Source organism: Condylostylus longicornis, unplaced genomic scaffold, assembly GCF_029603195.1.
Source record: "Condylostylus longicornis isolate FDR11 unplaced genomic scaffold, ASM2960319v2 ptg000016l, whole genome shotgun sequence".
NCBI classification, from domain to species: domain Eukaryota; kingdom Metazoa; phylum Arthropoda; class Insecta; order Diptera; family Dolichopodidae; genus Condylostylus; species Condylostylus longicornis.
The window spans coordinates 3,319,760-3,344,167 of record NW_026577985.1 but is presented as its reverse complement, the minus strand read 5'-3'; the positions used below and the strand labels follow the sequence as shown (position 1 = coordinate 3,344,167).

Here is a 24,408-nt window from a genome sequence, read left to right as displayed (position 1 = left end):
CATTACCCCCCCCCGTCACCCACTGCTTTCAATAAAGAAAAATATTTTGGAAAAAATAAAACAGTGACGGTAATATGATTGTATGGGACTGTATGAGTATTGTTCAAGTTGGTACCCTGGTGGCCTACTATGTAAAAATATGAAAGTCGATGATTTGAAATGTGGTATTCTGGTTGTCGAGTGACGTGAGTGCGAGAAATAATCGAAAATGACAGTGAAGTTGATACATTTTAAAAAGAAATTTCGGCGAGTAAAGTTCAAACTAAAAAAAATTTTCAGTGTATATATTTATATTTTTAAATAATAAAAAATGTTATTTGCATTATGGTTTACGAATTCATCTGATTCCGGTAGTGATGAAATTAAAAAAAAACAACAATTAAGGATCGAAAGATTTAAGATTAGCGACAGCTGTAATCCATTGGATTTGCCAAATTTTTTCTAGAAAATTAGTTGCAAACATTTTATTTTATTCACAGATTTATAAACTATTACAAACTTCAAAAGGAGGCCTTTGTATATTTACTGAATATATTCAAGGCGTTCCCTGTCATGAAATTTCCAATTCTTCAAATTTATAAATACAAAAATTAAATTATATATTTTATGACTTGATTTATGTATAAAATTAATTTTTTTATGATTTTGTTAAATTGTTTTGTTTTAACTTGCATTTTTGGTTTATCCTTCTTTCTTGTCACTTGTAAATACTTTTCGACAAAAAACGTCGTTTCACTACGACATATCTCGCATCAGAACGACAACTGGAATATGGCTGAAACACATTTTCCCGCTATTCGCCGACGATTGTCACTGCGATTGCCGCTTAGAATATCAAATTCAAGTCGTAATGACAATTGTCGCTCTACTTCGACAACTAGAATAAGGCTCATTTAAATGTATGTATAAAAAGGAGGCGATTGTTGTTAATTTTTTAAACAAATATGGATAGCAAAAAATTTTTATGCAGGTTAAGATTTGAGTGTCGTTCTTCCTCAACAAACCATTTTACTTATTATAGCTGAGGTTTGTAAGCTTGTAGATGAAAACTTGAGTCCTGGAATGGTTTTGAAATTATTTTGACCTACTTATAATTATAATTATTAATTACAAAAATTTAGTTACTTGCAGTAAATTTTAAATGCAAGGTTTTTATAAATTTAATAAAGCAAAATAAATGTAACACTTCCATTGTTTAATTTAATTTTTCAAAAACTTAGAATTAAATACCGTACTTAAACTTTTTATAAAGCATTATTGAAGTCACTAAAACCGTGGCTTCAATAATGCTTAAAAATGATTTAAGTACGGTATTAATACGTCTCAGTTTATTATACGTTTTAGTACCGTCTCAGAGTTTTCAATACCTTTATATTGTAAAAAAAACTATTAAAGCTTTTTGTACATTTTGGAATACAATTTTTGCCTTATCAATACAACTTTGACGTTTATCTGAAAATTTCAATTTAAAGTTCTGTGCAAATATTAATTTTTATAAATCGTTACCACATCATTAAAAACATAGCATTTTTATGCTGCATTTTAGGAAAAAAGAACTTTATTGCTGAAAATGTATGCTAGTTTATTTTATCGGTTATTTCTGGCATCATTTATATGACAAGATTTAAGAAATGCGTGCCCGATTTTTTCGATACTTGATTTACTTTTATTTTACGTCTCCACTATGTATAAAACGCATTTAGGAAAAGTGTACCATGTCAAGAGCTTTTACTAAACCGCAAATTCTTTAACGTCAAAATTTTGTTTTCAGTCTGCAAACTGTCTGACGTATAAAACTTTTACGGACAGAAATGTAGTAAACTTTTTACCCGTAATTGACTTTGAATTTTGATCATCCGTAAACGTCAAAACAAAAAAAAAATTTTTTTTAGATTTAAAATAATTTTATACTTACATATTAAAAATTAACAAAAAAAATATTTTTTATATTATTTTTAACGTAATGATAGTCACTCAATACATCAAATTTATTTACTGAATTACTACGTCAGACTGTCTGCATGTAAAAAAAAAATCTACAATTTTGACGCTTAATTGACTTTTTTTAAACGTTTAAGAATTTAAACTTTGACTGAAAGTAAAAACGCAGTAGAGTATTCGTAAACTCAGACAACTCAGATTTTGTAAAATTTGACGTTTAAGAATTTACCAAAACTTTTTGCAACTTGATACTTTGTAAAATTTACGTCGTGAGCGCATTATTGAAGTCACGAATTTTTAACATAATTTGCTTTCTGAGCTTGGTGGTCTTTAGATATAATGGCATTAGCTAAAAAATATACAGAAATCATTTAGTGTATGAAAATTTTTTTGACTGACTGTACAAACTATTGTTTATATAAAAACTTTGTTCTTACATAAAAAATTTTTAATAGAAAACTTGAAATGAGAATTTCTATTTTTGAATTTTACTTCGAACTTTTTTTTTTGATATCTTAAGATAGCATCCCTGAAAATTAAAAAAAAACGTTGACCTTGTGCGAGATAAATTTTTGTTGTGAACTGCCCCTCTCAGCGTTCAAGGTTTATATTTCTGTTAAGCATAGGAAATTCATATTTTTTCTACTGATATTTAAATAAAAAAGTAGTTTCCATTAACATAACAATTTTTGTTATGTTAATTAAAAATCGAATTTCATTAACTTAGAGGTAAAAGAGTTATTAATATGTTTTTTACTTTACTTGTATGTACACAATGTACTATAAAGTTTTATTAAAATTTGATTTTTCACTCAATTTTAATTATCAAAAAGAAAAAATATGTCTCAATTAAATATTTCAAATTGTAATCATTCAAGTAAATCTAAAATCTATAGTACATAGTTTTATGTAATAATTTGTTTAAAATCTTAATTCTTACTGCGGTAAATACACGAATTTTTGCTAATACTTTATAAATTTGATTAAATATCGTACTTGTATAACATATTCTTCACATTGCAATTATCGGTACCCAAATACAAAAATTTTTTTAAAACACATTTTATCATGAACGTAAAGATGAATGTTTTCTAACAATTTTATAAAATTGAGAAGTAAATTATGAATTGTTACGTTTTTATTTTTTTAATGTCATATAAATCCAGCACGATGTTCAATTGTACTCCATTTCCTTCGACTTCGAAACTCGTCAGTAGATGAAATTAAGCAAAAAAATTCATCTCAGTACGGAGCATATCTTCCTCTCATACCACCCGGCCGACGATCGTCAAACGAATCACGACTAAAATCTTCATATCCACTGAAATATAATTGGGCATACTACATTGAAACTTATTAAAATTAAAAAAGCTTACTTACCCATATCTTCCAAGCCCATTGCTTCTTGGTGGAGTTCTACGACTAAACATCGAATCAAAACCACGCCCACCTAATCCGCTGCCGCCTCGTAAACTTCCTCCACCTAAAGATGGTGGTAATGGCATTGGTTCACGTCTTCCCATAGGAGGCGGTGAAAAGTCTCGCATCCTGGAGCTGGAGAAACGTCTTTCAAACAGATCGCGACCATCATCAAATCTGCGATCGTAGTAATCATAATCCTAATCGAAATTTCAACATTTTTTATTTAAAAACAATCTTTCATATTCAACATAAAATTTTTGATTGATTTGCGTTCTAACATTGCGACTCAAATAAATTTATTTATCAAAAATTTCATATTGCAAAATTGAGTTTATATAATATATTCGAAATATAAAGTTTTCTTTTCTTATATTTTCATTATTTTACCCTATAGTTATCCATAATCCTGTCGCGTAAGAATGGTGGTGGTGGTGGTGGAGGATATGGATCGCGGCCGTACATACGATCTCTAAAACCGCGTTCACCAAATAAACGTGGGCATTCTTTTGACCAATGTCCAGAACGACCGCAACGATAACATTGTTCTGGGTCACCCATACCCGGTTTTGGTCTTACACGGCTCGTCGAAACTTGAACTTTTAATGGTTGACCATCAACGACACGTCCATTTAATTCCTTAATAACATCTTGAACGTCACCGGCACAATCCAAATGAACAAAACCATAATTCCGAACAATATCACATTCAACAACGGTACCAAATTTAGTGAACAACTCTCGTACTTCCGGTGCTCGAGTTTTATCTGTTAAATTACCAACAAATATTTTAGTTGTCGATGTGTTTGGATTACGACGACTTTTTGCGGCTTCCACTTTGATTGCATTGCCGTTTACTTCAAAACCGTTTAAGTTAGACATTGCTTCGCGACCTTGTTCTTCGGTTTCCATATGAACAAACCCATAATTCTTGACGACATCGCATTCAACAACTTTACCGTATTTTTCGAACAATGGGCGCAAATCGGATGCCTGAGTTTTTTCATCAAGATTTCCAATAAAAAGTTTAAATGTTCCAGCTCCCGGCATTTTGTTTTTATTTAGTGTTTTTTTTAATGTATTTTTTTTACAAACCGTTGAAGTTTTGCACCTAAGTTTGTATAAATTATGTATATTTAATATTTCCGAACTTACTTTTATTATATAAAATGAATCGCATTTATCGCGACCGAACCCGAACCGATTTAAATATACATACAATGTAGATTTTTCCAGTTATTCAAATTAACTTCATAATATCACAATTTCCAAATTACATACATATGTACGTATGTTAGTTTTATTAAGGTTTCAATTCCTATATTTACATTTACTTAATTTAAAAATTTTAATTTGTTACCATATATCATGGCTGCCATATAATTAAAATACAAGGTACATACGTACTTACAAATGCACAGCTCTTTAACTGCGTCATCACTAAATTTATTTATTCAAATTAAAAGAAATGGTGACTCTTGAAGCTAATTTGCACGTCAAAACTTTATAAATTTATGAAAAATATTCCTCTTGCTTACCTTTTTTTATTTAGAAATTGTAGTGACTCTAATTTTAAATTTTTATGTAACTTTTTGTCTAATATTTTAAATTTTTGATCAACCTACATATATTCAATAATACCTGCACTGACGATGACTTTGCTTGAATGCTTTCTAGTTTTTAAATTTACGATATGAAACTATACCTATACCTAATAAAAATTACAAATGGAGAATAAAAATGAAACAAGTGAAGCACTGAAACGAGATAAATTTGCAATTTCAAATCATTAAGTTCACTCAATAGAGACTTTTTACAATTCCTACAATCAATTTCGATCGCGCAATAGCAAAATTACAAAATTATATTAATGTTGAAATATGTAGGTATTACGAAGAGGGAAAGATATTTTTTGTAGTATTATAGATAGTTTTTCATTTTAAAACAAAATATTCTTGTATAAATAAAGTGAAATTTTGTTAAAATAAATTCAGAGCTTGTCTCCTTTGCGCGAATTTACTATGACACAAGTGATTTTTTAATATCAAAGTTGGAATTTTTATAAATTACTTTTTAAAGTTTAATTTTTTGAGAATTTCGTTAAATATTTGATGTATAAACCTATTGCAAAATCTTACAGCTACAATTAAGTCTTTGAATAAACCCTCAAGCGATCGCAACGTAACGCAATACATTTTAAATCCATACTTGCGGTGATGTTTTTTTGTTGTTTTATAAATTTGCATGGCCAAGGAATTATAAACTTCATAAAATTTTTGCATCTGAGATAATATTATTTATTTGAACAAAAAGAGAGGAAATGATGACATTCTTAATGTTTAAAGCAAAGTATATCTATTAATAAGTAGTTCGACTCGTTCCACTCCGTTATTTTTCGTTTGCTTGCCACTTCCCAAGGTATATCTACTAATAAGTAGTTCGACTCTCCGTTTACATCACACTAATGTAATCACTCACCAATCTTTGTATACAAAAAATTCCCTTAGTTAAAAGAGTTAAGCAGTATACCTTCTTATTTTTATTTTTATACACATAAGAATTTTTGGGAGAGGGAAAGAGTACGCAATAGATGTCAACCTGTTTTTTGATAATGTATTTTAAAAGGCGACACTTAATTATTTGCTCGTATATAAAGTATAGGGAAAATATTAAGAATTTTAAAAGCGACCCAATAATTTCTGTAATTAATTCCAGGACAATGTGGCAAAAAATGTGTATTATAAAAGCGAAGCGGAAAAAAAGTGTTTAAAAAAATTATTTTAATTTATATAATATAATTTTGAAAAATAATAAAAATAAATTCAAAAAATTTTTTTTTCAATGGTTGATAATTTCTCCGAAATATAATTTTTTTATTGGTGTGAAAAGAAAACTTCCTTTTTTTATTCGGAATAAAATACTTTTTTTCAGAAAATCAGAAGAAAATCAGCTTTGATAAAGTGCGTATGTAGCGCACGAAATATATTAGCGAAAAAAAAAAAAAAAGTATTTTATTCCGAATAAAAGGGAGTTTTCTTTTCACACCAATAAAAAAATAAAAATAAATTTTAAAAAGTAATATAATTTTTTTATTGGTTTATCAAAGTGTCAACTTTTACGAGTATATCAGAAATTATCAAAAGTCATCAATTTTTCATTTTGACTAATTAACAACGTCGCAGTGAAAGTTACAGAGAGCGCGTGTACCTAATGGAAATGTCTGGTGTGCATTTTGCTAAATTTATTTGATCTGATGCGAGTTCGATAAAATCTAGATGTATAAACTTTCTTAGAGTTCGTTCAAAACCATACTTTTTGCAACAAAAAAGTAGAATATCGTCCAATTCTCAGAAAATTTTCATCAGATTTAGAATAACGGTAACTAAAATACACCTTAAACTTAATTTACACCCAGGTTGCTTTCGTAAAATGAAAGATGTAAAACGGGCTGGAAATAAGTTACATTTTTTGGTTGTCAAAATCTGTTTGAATAGGATTTTTATAGCATATATGATAAAAAGAAAAACGAACGTTAAGCTTGTTACTTTGACTATTTTTTTTATATAATTAAACTTATGAAATATTTCGCTTGTTTGAAACTTTAAAATCCACAAAAATTTTGTGTGCATTATGGTGTTAATGTGTATATACTGTAAAAAAAGGATAATATTTGAAAAAAAGTCGAATAAGGAGATGAATATTAATAAAATTTGTGAAAAAATTAAGCAGTAAATTACTGGAATATTCAAAATGAAAAACGAAAACTAAAAAGACATAAATCGGGTTCACACTTATAAATTGCGCTTATTTTTAGATTTGTTCTCTTTGAATATTAAGAAGAAAAATCTACTTCTACTCAATTTTTTCGATAAGATCTACTTATTATATGTTTTCAGTTGGGACCTTTGCTGATTACTCTTCCTTTTTCTGCTAAAACGGAAGCACTATTTTGGATTTATTTATCAATTTTGGTGTTCGTGGCGGGAATCCATTTAAATTTGACATTTTTGCGGGTATGATAGTGTAGTCAGAACAGTATAATTAGTGAACAATAAATTGAATATTTTGTTAAATATTTTATGAATTAAGATTTGATTTTCAGAAATATAATATATGTATATTTTTATATCATGAAAAGAAAGAGTCCGTTTTTAGATAAAAATAAGTGTTTAACAGAAGTTTCAGAAGAAAGTTTGGTACGGAAAAGTCGTTTGAGAGTTCGAAGTGTCAATGAGAAAACCCCGAAAGGCCAATTAACCCCAGATTATCCAAATTGCTCGCCGAATAAATTTTCGGAATCGGTAATTTAATAAAACTTACGTTTCTATAGTAGTAACATATAGTGTTTTTACTTATTTTAGTTGAAAACACCAAGAACATCTCGCAGAAAAAAATGCGCATTGTCTCCTTTCGGCATTAAAGAAAGTAGACGCAGTTTATTTGAAAAAGATGATACAAATGAAAATTTGGAAACAAGTTTTAGCGGTATTGCGCCACTAAGTCCCATGTCGATGCAAAATAGCCATAAAATTTTAAGATCCTCAATGAAAATACCTTTTGTTGAAAATAGCATGAATTATGTTACATCAAGTGCAAAAAAGAAAAGGGTACAAAGCAGAACAACAGGCAACGAAGGATTACAAACAATATTCAATAATGTTAGCATTCAATCAGTTAATAGTAGTCGATTGAAAACTTTTGATGAAAAAGTAATTTATTCAGACAAAAATATTAGAGATAAACATAAATTATACTTCAAACATTTTCCAAGCTCAGCAAATGATTTGAATAAACTAAGGAGAAAAGAAACAGTTTCAATTAAAGATCTACAAATCTCAACGAAATGTTTTTACACAATTCAAAAAGTTGAGCAAGGGCCAATAGAAATTAAAAAGGCTTCTGCTCCTTTAAATATATCTCCCAATGTTTTGAAAATGGTCCCAAAATCTCCTCTTGCAAAACCTTACTGCAAATTTTCTAAAAAAACAAGATCACAAAAAGGTAATACTGAAAATATTACCAAACTAGCTAATAAGGGGGTAAGTCATGGTATTCGTAAAAACCCTAGTAAGAACAAGCAAAGCATAAAAAGCATAAGTGAATTTCTGAAGACAATTAAATCTGAAAAGTTAAAGTGTTTACCATCTAAAAGAGTTTCCCCAGAAAAAGTTAAGCAAGTTCATAATATATTAAAAACTGCTGTGAATTCGATTGAGCTAGCAAGACCTTTAGTTATAAATTGCGAAAATGAAACATTTTCAACATTTTCAGACTCAGAAGAAAGTGAAATCGATGATTTTCAAAATCAAAATACAATACAGAGTAATGAAGGCCATGGTGCATTATGTATAAATACGATTAAAGAGAACGAGTTAGTTTCACCTTTAAAAGGCAAAAAATTTTTTAAATCAGGTCATTCTTCTTTTAAGGAAATTAAAATCACTGATAATATAAAACTTGGTGTATCTTGTGGAAAAATGTCATTATTATCGGAAAAGAAAAAAAAAACAAAAAGCAGTAAGTTTATAGTTGGCATGATCATTTGAAGGTATTTTAGTGTTTATTTTCAATGTTTTACAGATAAAACCTTCATTAACGAACAAGCAGTAGTTAATGACATAATTAAAAATTTAGATGTTTCTCCGAAGAAAAAAGAAAGTGAGGGATGCAAGGCAATTGCTGAGAACTTTCAAGTTTCGTATGAGTTAACAGATTTTTTGAATCAACAAGTAGCTAGTAAAATGGATGAGAATGTTTCAAATATTTCAGATATTCTTGGACAAGATAATTTATATCAAAAATTTCGTGAACAGATACCATATCGTACTATCGATCCTAATGAAATTGAGCGTCAAAATTTGTTGTTAGATTTTCTAATCACAAACAACATTTGCAACGAAAAAAATTTTGAAATATTTATAGCAGATCCCGATAATCATAAGGATGAAGCTGACGAAATTATTAATAACATAGTTGAGATAGTAAATGAGGATATTTGTCCATTAAAAGAAAATTTCAGTTTAGATCCCTATGATCATTTTCGAAATCAAATTCCATACAATACTACTGATCCAGTAAAAGCAAAAGAGCAGGGTATATTGCTGGACTTTTTGATTGAAAACAATATATGCACCGAAAAAAATTTCACTATATTCATAAAAGACCTAGAAAATCGGAAAGAAGAGGCGGAAAAAGTAATTGAAAGTGTGTCTAGTTTAATGCAAATTGATCCAATTCCAAGTGAAAATTTATCTCAAGATGTCGAAGCTCAGCCAATTAAACAAAAGGATACGTCAATTTGCGAACAACAAGGGCTTTATCCAATTTTTTTTTCAGGAAAAAAATATATTCCAGTACAAAACAAATTTTCAAGAAGTAACAAATTTGGAAAATTATGGCGGGGGGCCGTTGGAGGGGAACAATATCAAATAGATGCTGGTCAAAAAGAGTTCGGGGCAAAGCAATGCGAAAAATGTGGATTAGTTTATACAGTTCATGAACCTGAAGAAGAAAAACTTCATAAGGAATATCATGATTCAATGTACTTCCTAAAATTCCGGGGTTGGATTGATGAAGACGTTATCGGACGCTATTTTGAATGGAGCAACGACGGAAGAATTATTAGAGTTACCAGTTCTGAGCATCAAAAAAAAAGAGAAAGGTTAATGGAGTTGTTAAAGATAGTTGACAAAGAATTAGGTTTTGCTTCCTATATATTACCTGATACGTATGTGGTAAGCTACTTAAGTTATGAAACTTGTTTTTATTTTTTATTTTATATTGTGTTATTTATTTCCTTCTATTGATAAAGTTGAAAATAATACAGTTTTCGGGCTTCAAATATTCCTTCCAGATTTTGTCTGTTAAAATTAAATTTTTTTGCAAAATGGAATTATATTCGGGATAAAACATCAGAAAGAGTTTTACATGATTTGTTCAAAAACCCTTCAGAAAAATCTATTCTGTGTCAATCCGGAGCAGGGAGAAAAAAATTTTAAATATGATCGTGCGGTATAATGGAAAAGGTCTTGAAAAGTTTCAACGACTTTGTCCAACAACTTAAAAAATATCTGTTATAAATTCAATCAATTCATATTATAGGCAAGATCTTGAAAAGCTGTACAAGTTTTTTTTTGTATCTCGAAAAGAACCCCTTACGGACGTTAAGGTTGTAAAAAGCTTCTAAAGGAACTTTGAAACAAATACATAAATTATAGTCGTCATGTAGCATATTCTAGAAAATATTTTGGAAAGCTCTATAAGTGTTATTCATCGATTTTTAAAAAAAATATTGCTTATGGATTAAGTCTTGAAGGAGCTCGCAACAAGCGTTTGAAACAAAAAATACGCGACGTGTTGTAAAAAGAGTTTCAAAAGCTCATCAAAATATTTCAAAAGTTGTGCTCCGAGGTTTGCGTTGAAAGAGTAGATATAGTACTTTATTAGTTCTGTAATGTTAAAAGGTTTTAAAAATAAAACTATACACCACTATTAAACTTTGCACTACTTTTTATTAGTTTACTTGGTGTAACAAAATTGAAACTTTTTGTATATTTTAGGAGAACAATTTTTTGTAAAAATCCATGAATAACACTAATAGAGCTTTCGAAGACACTCCGTGACTTCAATAATGCTTTATAAAAAGTTCAAGTACGGTATTAATACGATTAATGTCTTTATATCTAACAAGTCCCAATGCTCAGAGAGAAACTTGAAAGCACGACCTTATCTTATATGGGTTTTTTTAAATCGAAGTGGCTATTTTTTGAGAAGAAATATTAAAATAAATTTATACTTATTATAAAGCAAGTAAAATTTAGAAAATATATTTGAAAAATCAAAAAAATATATTAATATTTTCATTGATAATTATTTTAAAATTATAAAAGAAGCGGAAAAACAACAAGCACATCCTTCGCCTTCAACGTTTTATATGTTACTGAAAGCATTTCATTATTTTTAAGTTAACAGCTTTTTTTTCTCATAGGGTAAGTTAACTCAAGATATGGGGAGTAACTGTGGTGTCAAGTTGAAAATATAATTAATGAAAGATAATTCTTAAATATTGATATAAATACATAGTAAAGAAAAATTTGAAGAGGGAATTAGAAAATAATATCTAAAATACAATCAAATATTATTTGTTAAATACAAATTTTATATAAACTTCAAAATTTTACCTCTATTTTTATTTGAAAAAATAGTAAAAACTTACTTTGGAAAAGTAAGTTTTTAATATTTTTTATTTTTGTTAAAATTTAAAATGTTTGGAAAAAACAATCATATATTTTTATGACCGGATTTGAATATTTTTTCATTTTTGAAATAAATGGTATTTAATATTCTTTCCGTTTAGAATTAAGATACGTCATACATACACATGCAGGGACATTTTATAAATAGATTGCTCTTATTTACCTGCTAATAAAATATGAAAAAAGAGAACAGCAAAATTTTTGAAGCACTCAATATAACATGTTTGAAATAGTTTTAAAATAATTATTTAAAAAAAATTTATTTATTACTTAGTAATATAGGTTGACACATTTCAACAATTTGAATTATCTCATTTCGGTTATTTATACGTTACTTATAAAATTGTTTCAAATAATTTCAGCTAGTTTTTAAGTTATTAAAAATAAATATGTATGTACCTACTTCCAATAAATTTTTTTTAAATAATTATTTTAAAACTATTTCAAACATGCAATCTATTTAATGTCCCTGCATGTGTATGTATAACCTATCTTAATTTTAAACGGAAAGAATATTACATAAAGAACAAAAATTTTAAAATACCTGTTATTTTACAGTCGGAATTTTTGAGTCATTTGGTAAAATACCATTTATTTCAAAAATAAAAAAATATTCAAATCCGGTCATAAAAATATATGATTGTTTTTTCCAAACATTTTAAATATTTTTTTTTCTTAGGTAATTGATATAAATGATAGTAAGTTTTTAATATTTTTTCAAATAAAAATAGAGGTAAAATTTTGAAGTTTATATAAAATTTGCATTTGACAAATAATATTTGATTGTATTTTAGATATTATTTTCTAATTCCCTCTTCAAATTTTTTCTTTACTATGTATTTATATCAATATTTAAGAATTATATTTCATTAATTATATTTTCAACTTGACACCACAGTTACTCCCCATATCTTGAGTTAACTTACCCTATGAGAAAAAAAAGCTGTTTACTTAAAAATAATGAAATGCTTTCAGCAACATATAAAACGTTGAAGGCGAAGGATGTGCTTGTTGTTTTTCCGCTTTTTTTATAATTTTAAAATAATTATCAATGAAAATATTAATATATTTTTTTGATTTTTCAAATATATTTTCTAAATTTTACCTGCTTTATAATAAGTCTAAATTTATTTTAATATTTCTTCTAAAAAAATAGCCACTTCGATTTAAAAAAACCCATATAAAATAAGGTCGTACTTTCAAGTTTCTCTCTGAGCATTGGGACTTGTTAGATATAAAGACATTACTTGTTAGATATAAAGACATTAATACGATTGTAATACCTCCTCAGAGCTTTCAATACCTTTACATTGCTAAAAAAACTGCTAAAGCTTTTGATACATTTTAAAATACAATTTTTACAATATTACTACATACTTTTAGTTTGTTTAAAAATTTCAATTTAAAGTTTGTGCAACAATTATTTCATTTTTATGCTGCAGTTTAGGAAAAAAACTTAAAAACTAGCACTTTATTGCTGAAAATATATGCTAGTTTATTTAATTGTTTATTTCTGGCAACATGTATATGACATGTATAAGAAAAGCGTGTTCGATTTTTCTCGATATCCAATTTACTCTTATTCTACGTATCCACTACGTATAGAACTCATTTAGGAAAAGCGTACAATGTCAAGAGCTTTTACTAAACTTTTTGGAATGTGATACTTTGTTAAGTTACATCGTAAACGCATTATTGAAGTCACGGACTTTCTGCAATATGCTAAACAAAGTATATATATACTAATAAGTAATTCGACTCGTTCCATTCCGTTAGTTTTCATTTGCATCTTGCTTCCAAATTCTTAAAATATTCCATTTTTTTTTTAGAAATAGATGGTAATAAGAGTTGTGTAGGCAAGAAAGAAACAAAATATTGTAAACAAACGAGTGTATCAAAAACAATGAACTGAAATAAAATTATATTAAGTTAGGTAAAAATTTTGTTATTTTTGTTTTGATAATAACAAAATTTATTTTTCATTTTTTAAAGTTAGATAAAAAATTCGAATGTATGAAAGCAAAAGAGTTTGAAATTGTAGATACGCAGTATCAGGTAGTGACATAGAAATAAAGTAATTTATAAAGAAAAAAAAGGTGTATGCATACTGATTACTTTATGAAATATAGTTATTACCGATTCATTTAAAAGAGCAAACCTCTCCACATTTCTTGGCAACAAATGAAATTTTCGTGTCGGCTTTTTTGCCTCACACACAATATTACATCCCAAACATTTCAAATAATGTTTACCCATTGTTATAAAAATTTTTTTTTTTCACAATTCCTTAAAATTTTTTTTAATATTATACGTCTTTTTAAAATTTATTTTTATTATTTTTCATATAAATTATAATAATTTTTTTAAACACTTTTTTTCCGCTTCGCTTTTATAATATGAATACACCTTTTTTGCCACCTTGTACTGGAATGAATTACAGAAATTATTGTGTCGCTTTTAAAATTCTTAATATTTTTCCCTATAGTTTATATACGAGCAAATAATAAAGTGTCGCCTTTCAAAATACATTATAAAAAAACAGGTTGACATCTATTGCGTACTCTTTCCCTCTCCCAAAAATTCTTATGTGTATAAAAATGAAAATAACAAGGTATACTGCTTAACTCTTTTAACGGAAAGTTGAACTACTTGCAAAGTATATCTACTAACAAGTAGTTCGACTCTCCGTTTACATCACACTAATGCAATCACTCACCAATCTTTGTATACAAAAAATTCCCTTAGTTAAAAGAGTTAAGCAGTATACTTTCTTATTTTCATTTTTATACACATAAGAATTTTTGGGAGAGGGAAAGAGTACGCAATAGATGTCAACCTGTTTTTTTATAATGTAATTTTGAAAGGCGACACTTTATTATTTGCTCCTATATAAAGTATAGGGAAAAATATTAAGAATTTTAAAAGCGACACAATAATTTCTGTAATTCATTCCAGTACAAGGTGGCAAAAAATGTGTATTATATTATGAAAGCGAAGAAGAAAAAAAGTGTTTAAAAAAATTATTATAATTTATATAATATAATTTTTACAAATAATAAAAATAAATTTTGAAAAGACGAATAGTAAAAAAAAATTTAAATAGTTGTGAAAAAAATATTTTTTTTATAAAAATGGGTAAACATTATTTGAAGTGTTTGGGATGAAAAAGAGCCAACACGAAAATTTCATTTGTTGCCAAAAGATGTGAAGAAATTGAAAATATTTTAGAAATTTACTTTTGAAAATATTTTAAATATTTAGTGTTAGGCATTTGTAATTAATAAATAAAATAAATAAATTATCTTTAAATTTTTTATTTCAATCTTAATAAATTTAGAACATATTTGCCACGAATAATATATTTCCCGGTAATAATTATATTTCCTAAAGTAATCAGTACCTTTTTTTCTTTATAAATTACTTTATTTCTATGTCACTACCTGATACTGTGTATCTACTGTACCAGGTACATGCATGTGTACATTCATATATGAAATTTCAAACTCTTTTGCTTTCATACATTCGAATTTTTTACCTAACTTTAATAAAATGAAAAATAAATTTTGTTATTATCAAAATAAAAATAACAAAATTTTTACCTAACTTAATTTAATTTTATTTTAGTTCAATGTTTTTGATACACTCGTTTGTTTACAATATTTTGTTTCTTCCTTGCCTACACAACTCTTATTACCATCTATTTCTACAAAAAAATGGAATATTTTAAGAATTTGGAAGCAAGATGCAAACGAAAACTAACGGAATGGAACGAGTCGAATTACTTATTAGTAGATATACTTTGCTACTTGTTAGTAGATATACTTTGATGCTAAATGGCGACTATAATTTATATGTTTGCTCCAAAGCTTCTTGAGAAGCTTTTTTTACAACTGTAACGCCTTTAAGGACGCGTTTTCGAGAAAAAGAAACTCTTAACCTTTTATAAAAAGAAAAAAATTTGTATGTTTTGATTTTTCATCGAAAAAACAGTATTTTTCTAAATTTTTGTCCGTTTGGGTTTACCACTAAGGTTCACACAGGCAGGACCATTTTATAAATAGATTGCTCTTGTTTACCTGCCAATAAAATATGAAAGCTGAGCACAACAAATAAAATAATTATTTAAAAAAAAAATTGATTGGAATTAGGTACATACATACATATTTATTTTTAATAACTTGTAGATTGTAGATTCTAAGGGAACAAAGTGGGGACAGGAGTATCCCCCCAAGCCACCGCAGCCATTTTTGACTTATTGTAGCCACCCCACCCTCCCGTCTATAATATCCCCGTCCCAATCACAAAGCCGGAGATATCCCTAAGGGAGTTGGACAATAGTTCCCGAACACTTAGGGACCCATGTCCAAGACAATTGCGGCGCCGAACAGCCAGTGCCGGACAGTCGCAGAGAATGTGCACGGCGGTCTCATCGCCACCCCCACAAAATCTGCACAGGGGGGAGCCCGACTTCCCCAGCCTGTGCAGGTGGTATTTCACCGGGCAGTGCCCCGTGAAGAAATTCGCAATAGTGCGAACCCGGCTCCTGCTCATCCCCAGCAACTCCGCAGCGAATCCGCCGGAGCACGCCGGAACAAACACCTTCGCATGACGGCACCCTTTCGTGTCCCGCCAGTGACGACTGCATTCCGCCGCGAGTAGGCAGGCAAGCCTGGCCCCCACGGCGGAAGAAGGCAGACCACAGAAAGGCAGCGGCTGCACAAAGGCAGCCCCAGATCCCCTCCGCGCCAACTCATCGGCAACTTCGTTGCCCGCATGGCCACTATGGCCCGGCACCCAAATGAGCATCACTCTGTTTTCCGATGCCAATTCCATAAGTGCAGCAAGGCAGCTCCAGACCAGCTTGGATGTAACCTGAGCTGAACGGAGCGCCAGCAGTGCAGCCCTGCTGTCTGAGAACACATAGATGGTGCGGTTTCTATACCCCCTTTCCAAATTGATTCTCAGACAGATCTCTATTGCATGTATTTCGGCCTGGAACACTGTGCAATACGGGTCAAGGGTTGCATATACACGCGTGTCCGGGCGGACACCGTATACGCCCGAGCCCACACCCGACTCCGTTTTGGATCCGTCCGCATACCACACGCTCGAAACCGACCTAAGTACCGGACCACCCCGATCCCACGTCCATCGATCAGGAAACAGAACCCCGTACCTGTGGTCGAAGTTGTACCGCGGCAGACAGGTATCTGACATGGTTATCCTTAGAACCGGATCGCCCTCAATGAAGTCTCTGTGAGTTCTGTGGGCCAACTTTAGCCCTGCCCCGTCCTCGCCAGAGAGAAGTCGGTAAGTCACCAGCCGAGCTTCCTTCAATATATGGAGGTGCAGTGGCGGCAATCCGATCATCACCTCCAATGCAGCGGTGGGAGCCGTCCGCATCGCCCCGGTCACTCCCAAGCAGGCCAGCCTCTGTAGCTTTTCCAGCTTGGCCCGCACACCCGCCTGCTGAGCTTTACGGCACCATACAATCGACGCATAGGTGACGATGGGCCTAGCAAGGGCCGTATATAGCCACAGTGCTATTCTGGGACTAATTCCCCATGTCCCCCCGATGAAGCTCCTACACGTCCACAAGGCCGCCGTAGCTCTCCCGATAACTCTATCGATATGGGTATTCCAAGAGAGACGATCATCCAGGGTTACCCCCAGATACTTCACCTCCCTCGAGTAACTAATACGTTCACCAAACAGAATTGGGCTCGTTAATCTGTCCCTGCTTCTGCGTCTGGTGAAGGCGACCAAAGTGCTCTTGCTTGGATTTATATTTAACTCAACGCCTTTGCACCACCTTTCCACAACACGTAAATTTTGCTGTAGAAGATCAGAAATAGTGCTCTCAAATTTTCCTCGCACGACGAAGGCCACATCGTCAGCGTATCCCCAGACACGCGCCCCGGAGCCCCTGAGAGCAGCTATTAGATCATCCACTACAATGGACCACAGGAGGGGCGAAAGAACCCCGCCCTGCGGACATCCTTTTGCAGCGGAGATGAAGAGTATATCGTCAGCTATGGTGGACTTAATAATCCTATCCTGTAGCATCCGATTGACCCATCTGCTAGTCGTCGCATCAATCCCTCGTTTGTGCAACGACTCACAGATGACATGATATGGGGTGTTGTCAAAAGCTCCCTCTATATCAAGGAAGCAGCCAACTGCTACCTCCCGCACTTCCAGTGAGTTTTCAAGGACCCCCACCAGACTCTGCAGAGCGAGTACAGTAGACCTTCCCGACTGATAGGCATATTGAGATTCATGCAAGGGATTGCTTCCCAGTGCACCGTCCCGTATAAATCTATCAATCACTTTTTCCATTGCTTTCAATAGAAAAGAAGTAAGGCTGATTGGACGGCAAGACCTTGGGTGGTTGCTTGGTCGCTTACCCACCTTCGGAATATACGTCACTTTAGCCACCCTCCATGCCTGAGGGATGTAACCCCACGCATAGCTGGCGCGAAAAATTCCCAACAGTGCTCTAGCGATATGTTGGAAACCCCTCTGCAAAAATGCAGGATATATCCCGTCATCACCTGGAGATTTGAAGGGCCTGAAAGAGAAAACAGCCCATCTAATCCTGCCCATCGTGAAGACTAGACGGGATCGTTGCCAGTCATCCCTCCTGGGCCAGGGTGCCCCCGGTTCGATGACTGCATTTGAGTGATTCCGAAGAATCTCCGAGTCAGGAAAGTGCGTTGACGCCATAAGCTCCAACGTCTGCCTTCCGTTCTCAGTCATGGAGCCATCAGGACGTTCCATTAGGCCCAACCTACTAGCATACTTTTTGGAAAGCACACTGTGAAGACGCGCACTGCTGGGGAGTTCATCAATGCCCTTGCAGAACGCCCTCCACGAGATTCTCTTCGCTTTCCTAATTTCTTTATTGTATTTTGTGAGTGAGTCCTTATACTCTTCCCACGAACCTGACGCTTTGGCCCTATTGAATAGCTTCCTGGTCTTTAGTCTAAGCCTTGAAAGCTCCTCATTCCACCACGGGCACTTCCTATTGCTCCGCCTCGGCTTAGCACGGCAGCTCCCGTGATAGGCATTAGTAATAGTCGCCGTCAGGGCCTCGCTGGCCAGTTCGATATCCATCACCGTTCTGACAGAAGCAGGAACGGATCTAATCCCATCCATGAGGAGCGTTTCGAATTGACTCCAATCTGTGGATTGGGGCACCCGATATATTTCTTCTGCCAGGCCCCCGGAGACCATGATATCAAACCTAATCTGCCTATGATCGGACATGGATGTCTCATTTGAGACATGCCATCCACCTATCCTACTGCCGATAAATTCAGTGCAAAGGGTGATGTCAAGGACCTCTTCCCTAATTGCATTTATGAATGTCGGCCTATTGCCTTCATTCATAATCATTAATTTATTGCTATATATAAATTCAAGTAGGCACTCACCTCTTTTGTTTATATTGCTGCTTCCCCAGACGGTGTGGTGGGCATTGGCATCACTTCCTATTATAAGTTGGAAGTTCCTCCTTCCACAAAAGTCCACTAGATCCTTCAGTTGCTCGTCCGGGTGGGCACAGTCCCCCGGGAGGTAGGATGAGCACACAATGAACTCTGTCCAGCCCCCGCAGGACTTCACCTTCACCAACGCAGCTACCTGATCCTTAGAACAGTAATCTGGAATGGGAAAATACGTTAGCTTTTTACTAAACAAGATGCAAGCCCTAGGCCTGCCCCCAGTTGTATTATCATACAATAGCTCACCTGTTAGGCCCTTAACCTGATCCTTCACTATGTAAGGCTCTTGGATAAGGGCGATATCGAGGTGATCCTTCATAAATCTATGAGCCAGAACATCAGTAGATGCCCTAGCATGCTGTAGATTTATTTGGATGCACCTCACAGCCATATTATTTCCTCCGGCTCTTGTCTATGGGCTTTGGCCCTTTAGACAAAGGCTTTACATGAGCCTTACCTCCCATTTTCGCCTTTTTACACATCTTGGTGGGCGCCTGCCCTGCCACAGCCTCTTTTGCCGCCCCAGGTGCCACGCTAGCCCCTCCAACAGCAAATACCGAAGCATTTCCGGGCTTCCCAATGGGCTTGAGCCCTTTTGGTTCCCCCGGGACGCTTGTATTTGGCGTGCTGGTCGATGGTCCTTCCGTTTCCCTTGCCGCCATTTTCGGAGCGACTTCAGACTTTCCAATGAGTTTTGGCTCTTTTGGTTGGCCTGAAGTGCTCGTCGTTGTCGTTGTCGCGGTGGGCACTGGTTTTTTATTTTGTCCTGCCCTGCCGCCAGCACCTTGAGAGGATTTTCTTCCTTTAACCCGAACGGTAACACGGAAGAAATTCAGGAAAAGTCGGAACTCCGCTTTCCGTAGATCTTCCAATCCGGAATCATCCACGGAAAAGGTGATGGAGCAGCCCCCGTCCTTTTCCTTATCCATCCTCAGCACCCTCCAGGAACTTATCTTGAGGCTGGGATTTTGCTTCCCTATCCTACTTAGAAATTTGTCCCTGGAGAGACTGACGGTTGTCTCGTCCTTTGGTACGTAGGTGACGCAGACATGCTGTTTGGGCATGCTGTCGCCATCCAGTACCACGACATCGCAACCGTCCCAAGGCTTTATCTTCCTGCAGACACTGGTTATCCACTCCCTGGTGTCTTGATTGTTGCATGTTACGGATATCCATCCGTCCCTTTGCAACGCTGCAGTGAATTGTGGATGAGAGTCCACAACCCTATCCATTTCATCCATGATGGCTACTTTGATTTTCCCCATCTGGACTTCGGATAGCCTTTCCTCTGGATGCAGTCTATGAGTGATGGCCACCTTGACCTGTGCTACTGCATCCCGATAAGAAGTCATTTTCGGGTTTTGTTGAGGAATGATCCCAGGGACCTTTTCCTCAACATTGCCCTTCATCGACCTCTTCTTTGAGGGCCCTGCATCAGGGGTGTTGCTTTCCGACCTTTCCCTCTTTTGGGGATGGTCGGCCACAACAACCGATCCGCAGGCCTTCAGCTTTTCCAGCCTTTCCTTCTCGTATCTGCGAGCTTCCTCTGGGGACATGCCATCCCTGATATAAGCCGCGATACGCCGCTTGGATGCACCAGAGAAATATTGTTTTTTTCCCCTGATGTCCAACCTTTTCAGGTCCTCCTCAGTTTTTTGGATAATAGGTCCAAGAGGATCCTGATTATCCGCCTCCATAGGAGGCGACGCCTTTTCCTCCACTGGCGTGAGAAGGAGTTCCTCCTCTGCGTCAGTTGAGAGAAGCTCTGGTTCCGAAGACCCTTGAGCACTAAGTGGTTGTATGTTGTCCTTAGTGTCGTTGTTGTTGTTGTCACTGTTGTTATTTGTCTTGTTGTTGTTGTTGTTGTTTTCCATTTCTGTCCCACGAGTAGCGCGGGAAAGTAAAGTCACCCATGGCAGAGCCCGGCATACCATGGGAAGGCTCATTTAAACTGGAGGGCGCCTGGTATCCAGAGTCCGCATACTAACGACTAAGCTCCCCCTTAGCCACGCAGTCATCGGCATATGCTGTTCCACCTTGACTTGGGACGCCTGTCGTCAGCTGACGTATAGATATAGGGCTGAAACTCACAAAGCAAGAGGCTCGCCGCGAGACATGACCACGACACGAACGTAACTTTGATCGTTTCAATCACCCCTTTATCCTCCGCCATTACCGGGGCCCACCACTAGGAGGTGACAGTGCGGTTTTTTAATAACTTAAAACCTAATTGAAATTATTTCAAAAAATTCTAAAAGCAACGTATAATTAACCGAAATGAGATGACTCAAATTGTTATTACTTTTTGAACATTTTTGTTAGCCAACATTACTCAACTTACCTTATTGAGAAATACAAAATCTACATGAAAAATCATACATTCTTCCTCATTAACATTTGAAACCATACTGAAATATGAATTTGAAAATATTTTTTCGTACTTTCTTTCCTCCTACCTTTCTTTTTCATGCAATAGAATTTAAATGGAAAGCTTTTAAAAAAATGTGTATAATATCCTGAAATTCTTTAAAATATTAAACTCTTTTTTAAGTAAAAAAAGAAAAAATAATAAGAAATATGACACAATCAGTGGCATTTAAAGAAAAAAACAGGAACGAAGGCAACAATTCGTTATAATTTGGGAAAAAAATTTAGTATTGGGAGTTGGGACTTGTTAGATATAAAGACATTATCTGAATACTTAAATATGTAACTATCGTGTTTATCGTAGCCTTTTTGTAAAGATTGATAAACGATAAGATAAAAAAACAGTGCAAAAACAAAAAACATGTATTTGCATTTAAAAAAAAATATTTTCTAAAAATTATAGGCTTTTCTTGCTGTACGCAAAAGTCGATTCGTTGGCTTATGTTTGGTGCAATCTCTTAAAAAGGCGAATCGATATGTTAAAATCAATGGTGTTGATTGTTGTACAGAAGAGTTCTTTGATGCAAAGTGAGTAAAAATTTAAGTACTAAATTTTCGTATAACTCAAATTCTACACTTTTCTAGAATTGGAATTTCAAGAATATGGGTGTCACCACTGTGCCGCCGGATAGGAATCGCTTCCAAATTATTGCTAGCCGCGCGTTCTCATACTTTAGTCGGTGATATAGTGGATATCGATAAGGTAGCTTTTAGTTCACCGACGGAAGATGGAAAAATATTTGCTCAAAAAATAAGTAAAAGAACAGATTTTTTGCTATATCAATAAAGTTGACAGCGAGTATCAATTTATTTTTTCACCGTACCATCTTTGTAAAAGAGCGTTAAAATATTAGGAAAAACTAAAGTACGTGCATTTATTACAAATTGCTCGTGTTTTGAGCTCTAATTTAATGTTATTTAATACAATCAAATAATACATATGTACATACTTATATAATTAAGAAAAACAGAAATTTATGATATTAACAAAGGTTTAATGTCATAATTTTTCTCACATAATTCCATCATATAAGAGACAAAATTAGTTTGATTATGTGCAGAATATATTTTTTGCTCGTTCGCCAAGAGGCTACTCTTTTCCACCTAACATATATTGCAGTGCACAGATTAGTTTTATACGATTCCTGTTAAATATTGTTAAAGAACATAAAAAAATTGTTTTATCGTTCGTTTATATGTTGTTGATTAAAAATAAAAATGTTGCTGATGCTCAAATTGTCTTGTTATTTTATTATTACTTTTTTTCAGCAATTCTAACGTAAATTTCAAAATATAAAAGCGAATTGATTCAAAACGGAAAAGTGCATTGATGTGGATTTGCAAATTTTGGCTTGCTATCATAAAGTTATATCTAAAATATAAATGCAGAATCAAAGCAGGATAATCTAGGTTTTCCTAGAAGTAAAAGGCATTTACTTTGTTCCATTTGTAAAAGTAAACATCAATTAATAAAAGCCAAAAATTTTATGAGATTTGCATGAGCTTCTGCATACTCTGCTTTGCTTTTCTCTGGTAAAAACTCTGGAGGCAATTTACTGAAAGCCACAAAACGTTTTTAAAATGCATTTTTTTGATAATTCTGGTTAGTTGGTTGATTGAAGATACTATTCCTTTTTTGAACAGAAGACAGCTTTAGATGTGAGATAACTTTTCCTTTGCGGTAACATTTCAGTTTTAATTTTAATCAATTTATTATAGAACCACACCTAATTAAAAAAAACTTGTGTTTCTCTATTATGGAGAACTGCATTTTATTTAAAACTTTGGTGTAAAAAATTTAGTGTAAAACACTGCTATAAAATTATTTAATTACCTTCTTCAAAGGTTTTTTTTCAATAATAATGGAAATAATAAATAAAGATACATTTGTTTGCAGTATGTATGTGTATAAATTATTTTATTCTTTGAACAAAGTATTTCAAAAATAAATTAAAAAGTATTTACAACACTAAATAAAATACATGTAAATACATTAAAGACTTTGAAAACAATAAAGTAACCAACATAACATAATTCATAATTTAATCTAAAATTAATTTAAATTGTTTTGTATTAGTATATTATAAATATAGTGCATTTGTACAAAGTCGATTATGTTTTTAATTGTTGTACGGAAACATTACTGAAGATATTGTAACCTTTTTTAATAAATCTTTTCTTTTTTAAATTTACGAAATATAATTTATATTTTGTAGATTATTAAGCATGTTTTATGCATTTATTATAATACACTATACATAAAAGGATAATACATATAATTGGAATTAATAACTTAATAATTTTTACAATTCTTGCTAATAAAATGCTTATGGTTTAAAAGTATTTATTAAATTTCATTACTGTACTTTAACTTGTATTTACATTATAACCAAGTCATATACATAATAGTTTACCAATGAAAATCAGTATCAAATTATGCATCCGTATATATAAAATAGTGATATTGGTACATAACAAGTATAACATGTATTTTCATAAATAAGTATTTATCTTTCAGTTTCGTATTGTAGCAATAACATTTTAAAATTTGATTTGAACTAAACAGAGTATATGTATATTGCCAAAATCTGTTGAAAAATAAATCTTTAAATTGAATTTAAAAATCGTATTACTGTATTATGAATCTTAAGGCATTTTTGGAAATCGGTAACTTATTAATTTTATGTTTTTTAAGTATGTATTATTAATACAGAAAAATGTAAGTGACAGTTAAAATGTAAATTTTATGTTTTATTTTAATTATGACATTAAATTTTGTCGAAATAACATTCTTATTTTTGAAAAAAATTTATCTAATGAGTTGAAGAAATTTATATATTTTTTGAATTTTAATTGAAAAA

At 32.6% G+C, this 24,408-nt stretch overlaps 2 protein-coding genes across 3 annotated transcripts; one reads left to right on the top strand and one right to left on the bottom strand.

The window, feature by feature from the left end:
- Positions 1–2,510: 2,510 nt before the first annotated feature.
- Positions 2,511–5,054, bottom strand: LOC129605895 (RNA-binding protein lark). The gene is made up of 4 exons (XM_055515893.1): positions 4,899–5,054; positions 3,751–4,471; positions 3,322–3,560; positions 2,511–3,262 (listed from the first exon to the last, which is right to left on the bottom strand). The coding sequence occupies exons 2-4, from the start codon at positions 4,408–4,410 to the stop codon at positions 3,184–3,186; spliced, it is 978 nt and encodes a 325-aa protein (XP_055371868.1). The 5' UTR covers positions 4,411–4,471; positions 4,899–5,054; the 3' UTR covers positions 2,511–3,183.
- A 2,308-nt stretch (positions 5,055–7,362) lies between these two features.
- On the top strand, positions 7,363–23,324 carry LOC129605903 (N-acetyltransferase eco). Of its 2 annotated transcripts, XM_055515910.1 has the most exons (5): positions 7,363–7,661; positions 7,722–8,877; positions 8,941–10,094; positions 21,951–22,075; positions 22,133–22,783. In XM_055515910.1, the coding sequence occupies exons 1-5, from the start codon at positions 7,491–7,493 to the stop codon at positions 22,332–22,334; spliced, it is 2,808 nt and encodes a 935-aa protein (XP_055371885.1). In that variant the 5' UTR covers positions 7,363–7,490; the 3' UTR covers positions 22,335–22,783. The 2 variants fall into 2 exon arrangements, with proteins under 2 accessions (XP_055371885.1, XP_055371886.1); XM_055515911.1 differs by lacking the exons at positions 21,951–22,075; positions 22,133–22,783 and adding an exon at positions 22,817–23,324.
- The last annotated feature ends 1,084 nt before the right edge of the window (positions 23,325–24,408 follow it).

Excerpts from the sequence above, each read along its gene's own strand:
- LOC129605895 (XM_055515893.1), bottom strand. The coding sequence starts at position 4,410 with ATGCCGGGAGCTGGAACATTTAAACTTTTTATTGGAAATCTTGATGAA. Across the intron at positions 3,561-3,750 it reads GGATTATGGATAACTATAGG|GATTATGATTACTACGATCG; the intron begins GTAAAATAATGA and ends AATTTCGATTAG. Across the intron at positions 3,263-3,321 it reads AATGGGCTTGGAAGATATGG|TGGATATGAAGATTTTAGTC; the intron begins GTAAGTAAGCTT and ends ATTATATTTCAG.
- LOC129605903 (XM_055515910.1), top strand. The coding sequence starts at position 7,491 with ATGAAAAGAAAGAGTCCGTTTTTAGATAAAAATAAGTGTTTAACAGAA. Across the intron at positions 7,662-7,721 it reads CGAATAAATTTTCGGAATCG|TTGAAAACACCAAGAACATC; the intron begins GTAATTTAATAA and ends TACTTATTTTAG. Across the intron at positions 10,095-21,950 it reads TATTACCTGATACGTATGTG|GCTTTTCTTGCTGTACGCAA; the intron begins GTAAGCTACTTA and ends TAAAAATTATAG.